Here is a 14878-nt window from a genome sequence, read left to right as displayed (position 1 = left end):
ATGTTCATTTTTTTTTTGCGGTAGATGATAGTTCAAAGTCCTTTGATCACAATAAACACAGTTTTGGGGCTTCTTGCGGAGCAAAATTTTAAATTATTTCATTTTAAAATTGAGATTTTTTAAAACAGTACCTTATGGAAGAACATTACAATAATGATAATTGTACAAAAATTAATCGGTGATTGAGCTTCAAAAAAGTTTTCATCATGAAGAAAATTTATCACACATTCTGTTTATGCAAAAAAAAAAACTTGGCCTTACAGCGCTTTCCAAAAAGAAAACATAAAAAATACATTTTATTACATTTACGTCATACAAAATGCCTGTTGTCTGGTTGACTAGTCACATGACGGCCGGACTACTTTAACAAGCATGACAGACAATTTCTTCCCACCATATTTAGAGAATTCATTATTTAGAGAAAGGTATTAATAAAGAAATAATAAACAAAAAACTTTTATTTAAAATTCAGACACTGAATTTATTCTAAAAAAAAAAATTATATTCTAGGTCAAGTAAAGTTTTGTTAGAATTATTATTCTGGTAAAACTATTTATTATATATAAAATACTAAATAAAGTTTTTAAACTAAATACTTCCAAAAGCTGATAGAAATAATTTAAGCGCGTTTCTATTGAAGTAATAAGTAATTAATGTTGAAAGCTATAGTTTTGACCAGGCCTGTCGCAACCCAGGGGCTAGGAGGGAATATATCATATCTTTACGTTTCATGTTTAGGACAAGGCTTAAACACAAATTTTATGAAAAAGTATGTGTGTGTGTACGTACGTGCATATATATGCGTGTACGTACACGTGCCTACATCCGTAGACATTTTTTTCGTCGTCAATATCGCGCGAACAAAAATGATATCGAATTCGTTGAGGTGTTGAACGAAGCTTATTAATAGAAATATGATCCGAAACGAATTGTATAATATTCGGTCGATTTGTTTCGATTCGGTCGGAGTTTTTATTTTTTTAAATTATTTATTATGGTGGGAAGTTTTTGTGAGGACCTCAAAGGTCGCACCAGACCCTATCCTGCACGGCTTGTCTTATTTAATTTTTTTTTAAATCCATAATTTGTCTGTATTTATTCGCAGTTTATATATTTTTTATTCGAGTAAGTTTTCAGCATATATTCATAATTTATTATAATATCTATTTGTATAGGAAAACAATTACTATTTAATGATAAGTAATTAGTATTATAAATATTGATTACTTATTAGATATTTTAAAAAACAAACCAACTACAATAAATAATATAATAGTGTTCGGCAGACATTTTGTTGCCTAATATTCTAATCTACATTAAATAAAAATGAGTTGCTACAAAGTGCAAAGTACACCGTGTTCTGTTATTGTCTGCAGAAACTCGGCTTACCAAAATAAGCTCATCAAGAGCAACAAAAAAACTCTTTTCCAAATTTGGATTTGAGTCCTAATTTGGGGATACGGGTATGGCAAAAATTGATGAATTTGTTCATTCACTGACTATCATTCGATAACCAATAGCCAATGATAATCAGTAGAAATTAGTAAATTTCACTTAATAATGGAAGGGATTTTTTAAAAAGAACAAAATTATTTAATCGGATCTGGTCAAAATATCCCACTTTTTATATTTTTATTATATTTTTGTGAGAAAACAATAACAACTCAATTAAAATTATATTATTAGACGTAAACAAACAAACTACGCTCATTCTGACGTAATTTGTTTGTTTACTAATAATGTAATGTTTTCTTGCAAAAATATAATAAAAATATAAAAAGTTGAGATTTGACCAAAACCAATTAAATAATTGTATATTTTTTTTAAATCCCCTCCATTATTAAGTGAAATTTACTAATAACTACTGATTATTATTGGCTATTGGTTATCGAATGATAGTCAGTGAATGAACAAATTTATCAATTTTTGCCATATCCGTATCTACCCAATTAGGCCTCAGATCCAAATTTGGAAAAGAGTATTTTTGTTGCTTTTGATGAGCTTATTTTCCGAAGCTGGGTTTCTGCAGTCAATAACAGAACACGTTGTATATGCATGTAAGCACATAACTTTGGAACGACTGTACTAAATTCGATAATTCTTTTTTGGTTATGGTTTTATTATTGTCAAGAGAAGGATTGTATAAAAGAAAATATTTAAAAAAAACTCAAAAGAACAGTTGAAAAAACGAAATAATCAACTTTACGTCCGTCCATTGAAGTTAAGATATTTCCAGCATGGTATTTGCAGTTCCTATGCTAAACTAGCTATGGTAAAATTTGCTTTCGACAGAATTTAACGAGAAATTAAATTTAAGAACTTACTAGGGATAACTCTCTCTAAGTGTGTCCCACCCCAGGACAGACACTCTAACTTAACCTAACCTAGGGCTAACTATTAAATACCAAAATTTCAGAAATTTTGACCGTTTAAAACACGGGCTAATTTTGCCCACGTTCCAAATTTTGACCAATTTATGTCAAAATTAATGCCCCGAAAACGAAAATTAATATCTAAATATCTTAATTCTTATCTCCTGCTTTTTTTTTCAATTCTGTCGAGATAATTTTTTAATATCGTAAAAAATAGCTGATAGGACAGTGAGTTTTACATGCTTTGAATCGGTAAATCGCAAACCTTGCAGCTGATTATTTCACGATCTAAATGACCAAAAATTCGGGAACTTCCTGATCTCAGAACAAACATTATTATGAGTCTGTGAAAAAAATAGGCCAAATGCATTCATACTTAAGCAACAATTTGCCACATTCAGTATTTGGATGGATGACCGCTCGCGCTGTGTGCTGTTGCCTTTTTATTACAATTATTACATTTACTAAAATTTTAATTGACCAAACACCGTTTAATTGACAAAAGATGGAAGTAAAGTTCATGTTTAGCGTGCGGGTGCCAATGGGGCCAAGTGTAATATAAAAATTAATAAATTACAGCTGCATGTAAGATAATTAAGATTAATAATCACCGATCAAAAGCTATGATAAAATAAATTTTAGGTGAAACGAAGTACACTGCGGGTGATGCAGCTACTGCGTAGATAATTACAACTACATATTTTTATTCCTTTATCTATATTTTTTAATGCAAATATTAATTAATTGTCTTCACCTATAAACTAATTTTATAATGTTTTTATGATATTTATTTTGTATTAAGGTAGTACGAGCACCAAGGCAGTTTTAGATTTGGGTTGAAATTATTTGATGTACCTTGTTTTCAACTTTAATGATGAATTTTGTTATAACTTCATGAATGTAGACGAAAATTGAGAATACAATTTTTCGATATCTGCCTTGGTTTTCGAAATATCGATTCTTAATTCGATCACCATCAAAACTGAAAAAATATAATTTTTTAAATTTGTGTCCCCACTACCGTGCTCATACACCCTTAATTAGTCGAACACAACCGGTTTTTTTTTTCAATAATTTATTAAGATTTTAAATTTAGTTAAATATTTTTTTTTTTTGAATTTCCATCGACTAGTTTTGAGAAGTCTATGAAAACATATCATGCATCTGCCGTTTTCCCATAAGACCAATATTAAATATGCCTACTTTTGAATTCAAAAGTAGCATATTTAACATTCACTTAGTCCAAATTCATATAAAAAACAAGTGAAAACAAACAATTGACTGAGTTAATTGTTGAAATATTATGCATAAATAGTGTTGATTACTCTATCACATTGCACAAACATAAAATTTGTATAAGACATATAATTTACGCCTAATTTGCACCCTCACGGTTAAACAGTGATGTTTACGAAAAAAATGTTTCAAACAAAAGTTGTTTATTTTTTGATAAGGAACATTTATACATTTAAACTTTTATTCTATCTCTAACGGTTTAAAGGATGGATCAAGATCCCATAGGTCAAGATCCAATTGACCTATGTTGCTCATTTACGACCTGAGACGACCTTTTGCTCGAACTCGACCTCACTTTTTACGTCCTGAGTACGCTGTAAAATTTCAGCTTGATATCTTTTTTCGTTTTTGAGTTATCGTGCCCATAGACGGACGGACAATCGGAAATGGACTAATTAGGTGATTTTATGAACACTTATACTAAAATTTTGTTCGTAGCATCAATATTTTTAAGCGTAACAAACTTGGAACTAAATACTTAGTATACCTTGCATATTACATACTAGCTGTTATCCGCCCGCTTTGCGTGGCGTAAAATATACCCGCTTTGCTGGGCAACATCCCCACTTGCACCCCTCCCTCCACATTTCCTCGCGTTGGATAACATTTTTGTAATGTACACGTCATGCTCTTTTATTTGATACCCCACTTAGGTATATTTGTAAATATTCGATATTTCCTTCCCACTTTCTCGCTACACCTTTCTACCCTCCGAAGGTTAAAAAAATTTCTAAATGTAATTTAAAACATTCTAACCAAGTTTTGAACTATTAAAAGCCATAATTTAAAAATATGAATTTTTTATTCATGAACACCCCCGCAACCCCCCTTGTGGGTGGAATTTCGTAAAATCCGTTCTTAGCTGACCTCTACTTGGCAAAAGGAATATTCCCGCCAAATTTCAAGTCTCTAGGTCTTATAGTTCCAGAGATATCGTGATGAGTGACTATCTATATAGATCTATAGAAAGTCTCCTATATATATATAGATATGCATGGTATAAAACACAAGCTTTTTTTTTAAATTGTCTTGGTGCTTATACATCCTTAAAAAAGAAGAAGATATAAGAAAAAAACAAGTGAAAACAAACAATTGACTGAGTTAATTGTTGAAATACCATGTATAGACAATGTTGACTACTCTATCACATTACACATACAAACATGTCACACACATATAACTAATATTCCCATATAATACATACTATACAATTTACGCCTAATTTGCGCCATCACGGGTAAACAGTGATGTTTACGAAAAAATGTTTCAAACAAAAGTCATTATTTTTTGATAAGGAAGATTTTTTACATTCAAATTTTTTTTCTATCTCTAACGGTTTACAAGATCCCATTGACCTATGTTGCTCATTTACGAACTTGACCTCACTTTTTACGCCCTGAGTACGCTTTAAAAATTTTAGCTTGATATCCTTTTTCGTCTTTGAGTTATCGTGTTGACAGACAGACGGACAGACAACCGAAAATGGACTAATTAGGTGATGTTTTAAACACCTATACCAAAATTTTGTTCATAGCAATAATATTTTTAAGCGTTACAAACTTGGGACTAAACTTAGTATACCTTGCATATTACATATATGCATGGTATAAAACACAAGCTTTTTTTTAAAAATTGTCTTGGTGCTTATACATCCTTAAAAAAGAAGAAGATATAAGAAAAAAATAAGTGAAAACAAACAATTGACTGAGTTAATTGTTGAAATACCATGTATAGACAGTTTTGATGACGCAATCGTTGGGTTTTGACGTCACCTAAATAAAGAAAGATTTCCACTCTTAAATAGCCACACACACATAACTGATATTCCCAAATTAATACATACTACAAAATATTCACCTATAATTAGCGCCCTCGTGGGTAAACAGTGATGTTTACAAGAAAATGTTTCAAACAAAAGTTGTTTATTTTTTTATAAGGAACATTTTTTACTTTTAACATTTGATCTATCTCTAACGGTTTACAAGATGGGTCCTACGGACCCAAGACCCTATGTTGCTCATTTACGAACTCGACCTCACTTTTTACACACTATACAAATTTCAGCTTGATATCTCTTTTCGTTTTTGAGTAATCGTGATGACAAACGGACAGACGACAGACAGACAGACATACGCGGAAATGGACTAATTAGGTGATGTTTTAAACACCTAAACCAAAATTTTTTTCGTAGCATCAATATTTTTAGGCGTTACAAACTTGGGACTAAACTTAATATACCATGTATATTTCATATACATGGTATAACAAAAAACAAACAATTGACTGAGTTAATTGTTAACATAATATGTATAGACAGTATATAATACATATACTATATAATAATTTGAGTTATCCGAAAATGAACTTTATGAACACCTATACCAAAATTTTAGCATCAATATTTTTAAGCGTTACAAACTTGATAAATTTTTTATATACACATGATATAATTATATTTGTAAAAGAAACGTAAGTTTGTTAATCCCTTCATTAAGGCAATACGCCATTCTCCAAACTCTTTAAATCCCTCAACTACTCCTAAAAAAAAAGGGAGTTAAGCCTGCTCCTGAGAGGTCGATCGTTTAGATTCATTTATTATGTTCTTACTAAAGTACTGAGAACTTTCCGAAAATTTTGTAACACAGGATATTTTAAGCATCGATAATAATTTTAAAACAATCAAATTAAAATTTTTTTATTAATTAATAAAATTGTACACATTCCTACACACATTCCTTAAATCATTTACAATTTGAAAAGGATATAATTAAGACTCTACGCGTTCGTGGGGTATCCATCGAATACAAAATAATAAATACATAACACTTTATTTATTTACATACTTCAATAACGGAAATTATTTGATGCCAACATTCATCCACATAAATACTACTAAGGCTATTTATCTACCGGATCATCTTTAACGAAATAATCTTTGATATTTTGCTTCGTTCGTTGCAGAATCTAAAAACCCAAAATACTTTGTTGAATATATAAAAAAATATACTTGAAGAACGATCATCACTTACGATCATAATTGGTAATTCTTTTCGTTCGCTAGGTTTAACAAATTTATCATTATGTTGTATTTCATTCCAACCCCAATGTAAACCAATTACTGTAGGAATCATTACAATGGCAACACTATTATTTATAATAAAATTTTTAATTTTATTCGCAGACATTATTATACGATTTTATAAATTTATTATTTATATACAAAGAATATTTTATTTATAAAATTAGACTGTTGTCATTGTAGTGTAAGTGTACAAAAGTATTACATAAGTTTTTGAAATGTCAAAATTATTTTTGAAAAATGTATTACGTTGTTCAAAATAGTCTACATAATTTTAAAAGTAGGAAAAGTTATTTAAGTACAAAAACTATTTTTTTACGAAACAAATAGAAATGAAATTGAATGAAAATATTTAAGATACTGAAGAAGTAAAGAATAATGTTTATGTGATTGAAAAGATGGGGGTACTATATATCAAAAATCGTTTTTTTATAAAATATTTATTCTAATATTTTATTATTTAATTTTACTTGTTTCCTCAATATCGTCTATTGATATCAAAACTAAAAGTGATAAAAAATTTTCTTTTGAAAATTGTTCATTTCGAATTGTTTAAGAACGCTCAAATTGTGCTGCTATCTACTGCCTATGATTAAAACTATAAATACAATGTATTAACGTTAGTCTTCGAATTAGATTGCTGAATCGATATTGAAAGTACTCGTCTTCTGAATTAATAATAAATATGATTCGGCAATTAAAAAGATTTAGATTATCTCAGAAACTAATATATGAAATTGATGGGAGCATTTAGTTATATTAAAAGGTGATGATTGTTACTAATTTCTAATTCCCACCCGTGCTATTAAGTGGAAGATATTAATGACATATACGCCTATAACAGAGGCCATCCACATCATTAATTGTTAATCTTTATATATTAAACTACATTCATATATACAATTACATTGATGATGTGGGTGATAATTGCTCATAAATGATATTTGCTCACACTGCCGCTGCCTGGATTCAAACCCACAACCTACGTCTAAATAGACCAACGGTTCAAGTCTATCGCTTTAGACTGCCCGGCTACTTAGGCTCTGAAAGATATTAAAAATAGTTCATGTTCGTAGCTAGTAACAGATAGAGAACAAACAACTTCCGTTCGAAACATTTTTCCATAAGCTTAATACATTCGACAGAAATTAAATACAAAAACATTGTATTGTCGCTCATCTCCCGAATTTCCTATTAATATAAAACATTAAGAAAAAATTACGCTATTCCAGAATTTCTAAACGGTGTTTTGTCCATGCGTTCCAACCAAAAATTTTTTTTGAAGATTGTTAAAGGTAAAATAAAATTGAGAAATGTGATTAAAACTTCTGTATAAATTCTTAATTCTGTTTATTGTATACATCCTCTGAATAAAAAATCGCATTCAAATTACACAATAACATGCAATAGTAAGCAATCTAAGTTTGTTCTAGAAATTTCTGATACAAACACAAACACAGTACAAAATGAAAGAATGATGCAAGTAAAACGTTTAATGGTTGCATGAAACGTCAAAAAATATCAGTTCTGTTCAACAGTCACAAAATACAAGCGCACTCGTGGCCTAGTCGCCTAGTCATTGAAAGCATCCAAAATTACGAGTCATATTAATAGTGAAAATGGCAGAAGGGCAGGAAAACTCGAAAAAAATTAGCGTAGTGGTGAAAACACCTAAAGAAAAGCAAACCATCGAAGTTGAAGATGATGCGTCCATTAAAGATGTAACTATTTTCATACATAATTATATTCTAACCTTAAACTTTGTACATAGAATTATAATGACGTATTTATTTAAGTTTTTTTTTACATATTATTGCGTTATTTTAATAAAATGTATGTTTATTTGTAGTTTAAAGATGTGATTGCTGAAAAATTTGGTGCTGAACCCGACCAATTATGTTTAATTTTTGCTGGGAAAATAATGAAAGATAGTGATACATTACAAACACATAACATTAAGGATGGTTTAACTGTACACTTGGTGATTAAAACAGCGCCACGACCAGCCGATGCTGGACCACAAAGACCACCAGGTGAATGGGAATTCAATAATATATTTTAATATTATAATTTTGTTGTATTTGCAATATTTGATGATACAATAATTGAGATAGAGGTTCTGTTTACCGGCTTATCATAATGGTTTAATTTAACTCTATTTTGTGATCAAATTATTTAATATTCATGTTAATTAAACTATATACGTTTATGTATTTAATTTAAATATGATATATTGCGAAATTTTATTTAAATAATTTTATTGTTTTGATTACATTTGTGAATTAATGCTGCTAAGCATCATTTTTTAAAGTTCGTAAGTTAAAATCGGTTATAGCGATATCACTTAAAACGATTAATCGGTTATTACGACGAATTAATAAGGTTTTGACTGAATAAAAATGTAAAAACATATATGAACATATAAAGGGTTTATAATTACACGGCACTATTTTAGGTGCGTTTTCTGTAGCTTTAAAAAAGTAAATATAATCATACTTTCGGAAATAATTTATTGCTGAAATCCAGGGGATTGTAGATGCTTATTTAACAATACAATATTCAATTAGTAGGCGAGTCCAAGAGGGGGTTTAGGGATTAAATTTGCACTTTAACGACCCTTCTTAAAAATGCTCCTAGAACAACAGTAAAAAAACCAAATTAACGCATTTTTTTTACGTAGATTACGTATTTGTTGTCGGAACTGGTGAAAAATTAACAGTTTTTCTTTAATGTATATCCGCGGATACGGATACGTTTTTCTAGGGTATAGACTTTGAAACAGGCTACTCAATTACAGGCTTTGACACTATGCAAAGTCACAAAAAGCGTACAAAAGTATATATACTTTATGTAAATTCGTGCGATTTTTGTGACACAGAATGTACAATATAGAAGCAGACATGTTGTTAAGTAAATACGCTATATTTCGACTAGCACAGCTTGTGTTTTTGATCTGTTTATAATCAAATAATAATAACGTGTTTGTCTAATTAAGAAACTCGAAAACGAAAATGACCGAGTAATCGGAACTTCACTAAAATAATGTAGGAAGAGTAAAAAGAAAATCAAACCGTCAGATTAGGAAAACACAGAAAGATTTCTGTCCGATTAAGGCTCAGCATGACCAGGGCATTAAGTTGATCTCCAGTATACGAACCTGACACGCTCGAATTACTACACATTGCGATTTTCTTTTGCATTTTCAAAAATCCGTCATAAGCTTGCGTCAATTACAAAATACGTACAAATTACACAATAGCACGCAATCTAAGTTTATTCTAGACATTTCTGGTACAAACACAGAATTAAAGGATGATGCAAGTAAAACGTTTAATGGTTGCATGAAACGACAAAAAATATCAGTTCTATTTAACAGTCACAACATTCAAGCGCGGCTAATGGCCTAATCGCCTAGTCATTGAAAGTATTTAAAATTACGCGTCATATGCTACACCTACTGTTATGTAACACCTACGACCACATAAAATTTCGAATTACGGATTAGAAACTGTCTATTTTGGTTATTCAAAATGCAGACTTTATTTTATCATTTCATTTTTTTCTGAGTAATCATTATAATCGTTTGTTTATGGAAGAAATCTTGCTGTATAGGAATAAACCGAAAAAGAAAAATATCTGTGAAAAGTATGTTAAATGTTAAAAAAATTACGTTTTTAAAAATGCCGCTCTCTTAATCAGTAACTAAGACACTAAGTGAAAATAAACAATTGACTGAGTTAGTTGTTAAAATATCAGTTCGTGTATAATTTTTATAAATAAAAAAAGTCCAAAAAGAAAAAGAGATTCATCATTTTTTGAAAAATACATGCTCTGAAACGAATTTATAAATAAACAATTTTTTGTCTGAAAATTGATTTTTTAACCCCCTTACTATTATCGCATGGGTTTAATAAATAGATTCAATATTTGAAGCTACCTACAAATTTTCAATTCTCTGTCTTTTACAGTTTTTGAGAAAAAGGAAACTTAAGTTTTGCAAAATTTTGTTCTCTTTTACGACTTATAAGATGGATCTAACAAGTTCTCTTATAAATCGCACGGATCCAAGACCCGATGGGCCTATGTTGCCCATTTACGAATTTAAAATCTCTTTACGTCCTGAGTACGAAAATCAACTAATTAGGTGGTTTTATGAACACTTGTATTACAAACTTGGGACTAAACTTAATATACTCTGGTATATTTCATATATACAGGGTATAAAAACGCAGGAGATGATTGATGTTAAAAACTGGCTTGAAAAAAGTGTAATGGCTTATTTTTAACATAAAAGGGTCGACTCGTTTATTATTAACTATTTAATTTGTTCTTTTTTAATATATTCGAATAAGCGTTAATACAAAATTTTCCACTGAAAACTTTCAAGGTTTTTTTGGTGGAGAAAGTTAGCCTCCAGAAATATTGAAACTTGAAAAGGTAAATTTAACAAAGGAAAAGTAAATTTAAAGAAGAAAACAAAAAACTTTGAGTCATTTTCATAGAAGTTTCATGTTTTATGTAAGGTAGGACTCCGGCCTCGTGGAGGAGGCGATACATTAACATCCTTCTTTACTTTTCCACGTCATTTCCTTATTGATTTTCTTTTTAGAGTCATCAATTTTGACCATAAATTAAAGATTACTTACTTTAAGGGAGAGCAAATTCTAAATTTATTGTTTTATTTACAAAAAATTCTAATGATTTTATTTGTTTAATTTTATTCCTATAGCTGATATAAGTGCTACGCCATTCGGTTTGGGCTCATTGGGCGGTCTTGCCGGTCTAGAAGGATTAGGAATGGGTGCACCAAATTTTATGGAGTTACAAAATCGTTTACAAACAGAACTATTAAGTAATCCTGATACAATGAGACAAGTACTAGAGAATCCATTGGTTCGCGCTTTAATGAATGATCCAGAGAATATGCGTACATTAATTACATCGAATCCACAAATGCGTGATTTAATGGAGGTATAGAAATATAGGAGTGAATTATGATTACTGTAAATAATGAACATTTTAAACATTTTATTTAGCGGAATCCAGAGATCAGTCATATGCTGAATAATCCAGAGTTGCTGAGGCAGACCATGGAGTTGGCGCGGAATCCATCAATGTTACAAGAGTTGATGCGCAGTCATGATCGAGCTATATCTAATCTGGAAAGTATTCCTGGTGGTTATAATGCATTACAACGCATGTACCGTGATATACAAGAACCTATGCTAAGTGCTGCCACTGAGCAGTTCTCTCGTAATCCATTTTCTGGGCTAGTTGAAAATACTGATGGTAGTAATCCACAACAGGGAACGGAAAATCGTGATCCATTGCCGAATCCATGGGCTCCTGGAGGTGGTAGCAGCGGAGGAGCAGCTCGACAACAGCCGCGGCCAGGGACTGGGGTACTCAATTCACCAGCCATGCAGAGTTTACTGCAACAGGTACAAATTTCAATTTTTCTTTTGTTTAACGTTATTTTTAATTTCAATTTTTTACTTATAGATGTCAGAGAATCCCCAATTGATGCAGAACATGATGTCAGCTCCGTATACCCAGCAGATGTTGCAGGCTTTATCAGCGGACCCGAACATGGCGAACCAGATCATTAACCAGAATCCACTCCTCGCTGGAAATCCAACGATGCAAGAACAAATGCGGAATATGATGCCACAATTTTTGCAGCAGCTACAAAATCCGGAAGTCCATAATATGATGACAAATCCACAGGTTTGTATTATTGCTGACTGGTGAATGCTAATTGGACAGTTTATTTTCTGTTTGCTTTTTTTATAGGCTTTGAATGCTTTATTGCAAATTCAACAAGGTATGGAACAGTTAAGACAAGTAGCACCAGGTTTAGTTCCGAATCTCGGAGGTATTGGTCCTGTCCCTGCAACAATTCCAACTCCTACAGGAACAACAACATCTACAACTAATACGACAACATCACCAACGTCTGGAACTACAGCAAGTACACCTGCTAACCAACAAGATTTATTTACACAGTTTATGGCTAGAATGATTGGAAGTATGTCAACAAACGCTGATCCAAGTCAACCACCTGAGGAACGGTATAGAGCACAATTAGAACAACTCACAGCGATGGGTTTTGTAAATCGAGAAGCTAATTTACAAGGTAAGTCCCCAAATTAATTATACCCAACTAAAATTGTAGTAAAATGTCCTTGCGATGTCTCCAGTTTCTAATTCGTCGCCAAGTGAGTACTTGGTCAAGTACCGAGCTATAAGCATCCGTGGTTGAATTTAAGGCGCCTATATGGGCGGGATTTATTTATCGGACGTTGTGTACTTTATACTGCGCATCAGGCTTACCTAAGAGATCCAAAACAATTGTTTAATTGATTGAAAATAAAAGACAGTCTGATGCACAGTACAAACTACGCAACGACCGACTCGTCCAGATAGGCGTCTTTTTGCCTGCTACCCTATCTACTCCATTGGACTTCTTTAATATATATGTTCTTGCCTAAATCCTTTAATTAATAAATATTTTTTTGTTTCAGCATTAATTGCTACATTTGGTGATATAAATGCTGCTGTGGAAAGGTTATTAGCGCTTGGTCAGCTATCTATGAGCTAACCATATTAGATGTTGCCTTAAAAAGTAGTTTTCTTTGATGCAAAAATCTGCTCAGTTAAGCAGCACTTTTCAGTTTCTAATTTCACTACTTTTTTTTTCTTTACATTTAATGAAATACAAAAAATATTAAATCTACATAAAAAAAAACAAAAAATATTATTATTAAACGAGTGCAGTTTTGGACTATATTAATTATAATTATTAATTAATTATTTAGATGAAACAAAAAAAAAAAAAAACAAACCTAGATATATAACCATAATCTAAGTTGGATTAAATAAACTTCTTATTATATTCTCATCAAGAAAAAGAAAAACAAACTTGCATAATAATTCTGTTTTATAAAATATTGATATTTTGAATTATTGTAGTTAATTGCCACCCCACCAAAAAAAAAAAAAAACAACCACCAAGCCCCTATTTAGCAATTATTTTTAATAAGTTTACAATAAACTGTTGAAAAATTTCAGTTTTTAATTAAAAATCGTCTTCTTTTTTTAATTCACAAAATATTTGTTGTCTAACAAAAAAATAGTTTAGAAGACCCCTCCTCGGCAGAGAAGTATTATTCTAAATATAAAATAAAAGTTTCGAAAAATGTTGCAAATCACTTTAAAACAATGGTTTTCATATCGACACAAAAAAATCAAATTCCTTCGACAATCTAGATCATTATCGTTCGTTAAAGGTCTTTTCATCTTAAGGACCATATCAAAATATCAAAAATAAGGAAAAGATAAAATAAGGTGAGCAATATTCATTCTGCATGTATTTTCGGGAAAGATATTTTACCGCAATAATTCGGTACTTCAGAAAGTTTAGCTTTTTGTTGATATGTTACATCAACTCTAACGATCAACAAGTTTTTCCCGGTTGTTGTTTCGAAAAATTTTGCAAATTATTTTAAATCAAAGATGTTTTTCACATATCTATACAAAAAAATCAAATTCCTTCGACAGTTAAGATCATTATCGTTCGTTAAGGCTCTCTTTATTTTAAGGGCCATATCAAATAAGGAAAGATAAAATAAGGACAGCAATATTTATTCAGCATTTCTTTTTGGAAAAATTGTTTTACGAACATAGTTCTGTATTTGGAGATCTATTTATGTAAGAAAATTAGTATGCAGGGAGTTTTTACGGCGAAAAATCGATCTAGTTAGGTTTCATTATTAGAAAATGTCGTTTTATCCGTGTTTTCATGAAAAACTGAAACATTGACTGCAAAATATGACTCGCCCTGTCATCTATGGGCGACGTAATAAAATACATTACCGAGGCATTCAAATTGGTATTTGTGGAAGGGCATTTTCAATGGTTCGTATGATGAAATTTGTGCCTTTTTAACTAAAAAAATGCCGAGTAAAGCTCGATCATCTAGGTACTGTTACATTATACGAACACTATTTACGATTTATTGAAATGCACTATGTTTAAAATATTTGTCTTTCTCTAACGATCAATAAGTTTATCCCGGTCGATAATTTCTAATCGTTGAAGATTTGTTTTTTTTTTTTGTTTTTACGAAGGT

At 30.8% G+C, this 14878-nt stretch overlaps 2 protein-coding genes across 3 annotated transcripts; one reads left to right on the top strand and one right to left on the bottom strand.

Annotated features, from left to right (window-relative positions):
- Positions 1-6347: 6347 nt before the first annotated feature.
- On the bottom strand, positions 6348-6947 carry LOC123293760. Its single transcript, XM_044874665.1, has 2 exons — positions 6698-6947; positions 6348-6632 (listed from the first exon to the last, which is right to left on the bottom strand). The coding sequence occupies exons 1-2, from the start codon at positions 6851-6853 to the stop codon at positions 6567-6569; spliced, it is 222 nt and encodes a 73-aa protein (XP_044730600.1). The 5' UTR covers positions 6854-6947; the 3' UTR covers positions 6348-6566.
- Positions 6948-8273: 1326 nt separating this feature from the next.
- LOC123291973 (ubiquilin-1) lies at positions 8274-13494 on the top strand. 2 transcript variants are annotated; one of them, XM_044872464.1, is made up of 8 exons: positions 8275-8468; positions 8597-8780; positions 11477-11718; positions 11784-11909; positions 12054-12188; positions 12250-12474; positions 12541-12883; positions 13272-13493. In XM_044872464.1, exons 1-8 carry the CDS (start codon positions 8367-8369, stop codon positions 13346-13348), a joined length of 1434 nt encoding a protein of 477 aa, XP_044728399.1. In that variant the 5' UTR covers positions 8275-8366; the 3' UTR covers positions 13349-13493. The 2 variants fall into 2 exon arrangements, with proteins under 2 accessions (XP_044728398.1, XP_044728399.1); XM_044872463.1 differs by having other exon boundaries at positions 8274-8468; positions 11784-12188; positions 13272-13494.
- Positions 13495-14878: the final 1384 nt, after the last annotated feature.

Source organism: Chrysoperla carnea, chromosome 2 (assembly GCF_905475395.1).
Source record: "Chrysoperla carnea chromosome 2, inChrCarn1.1, whole genome shotgun sequence".
NCBI classification, from domain to species: domain Eukaryota; kingdom Metazoa; phylum Arthropoda; class Insecta; order Neuroptera; family Chrysopidae; genus Chrysoperla; species Chrysoperla carnea.
The sequence above is the reverse complement of the archived record's forward strand: the minus strand, read 5'-3'. Positions and strand labels throughout refer to the sequence as shown.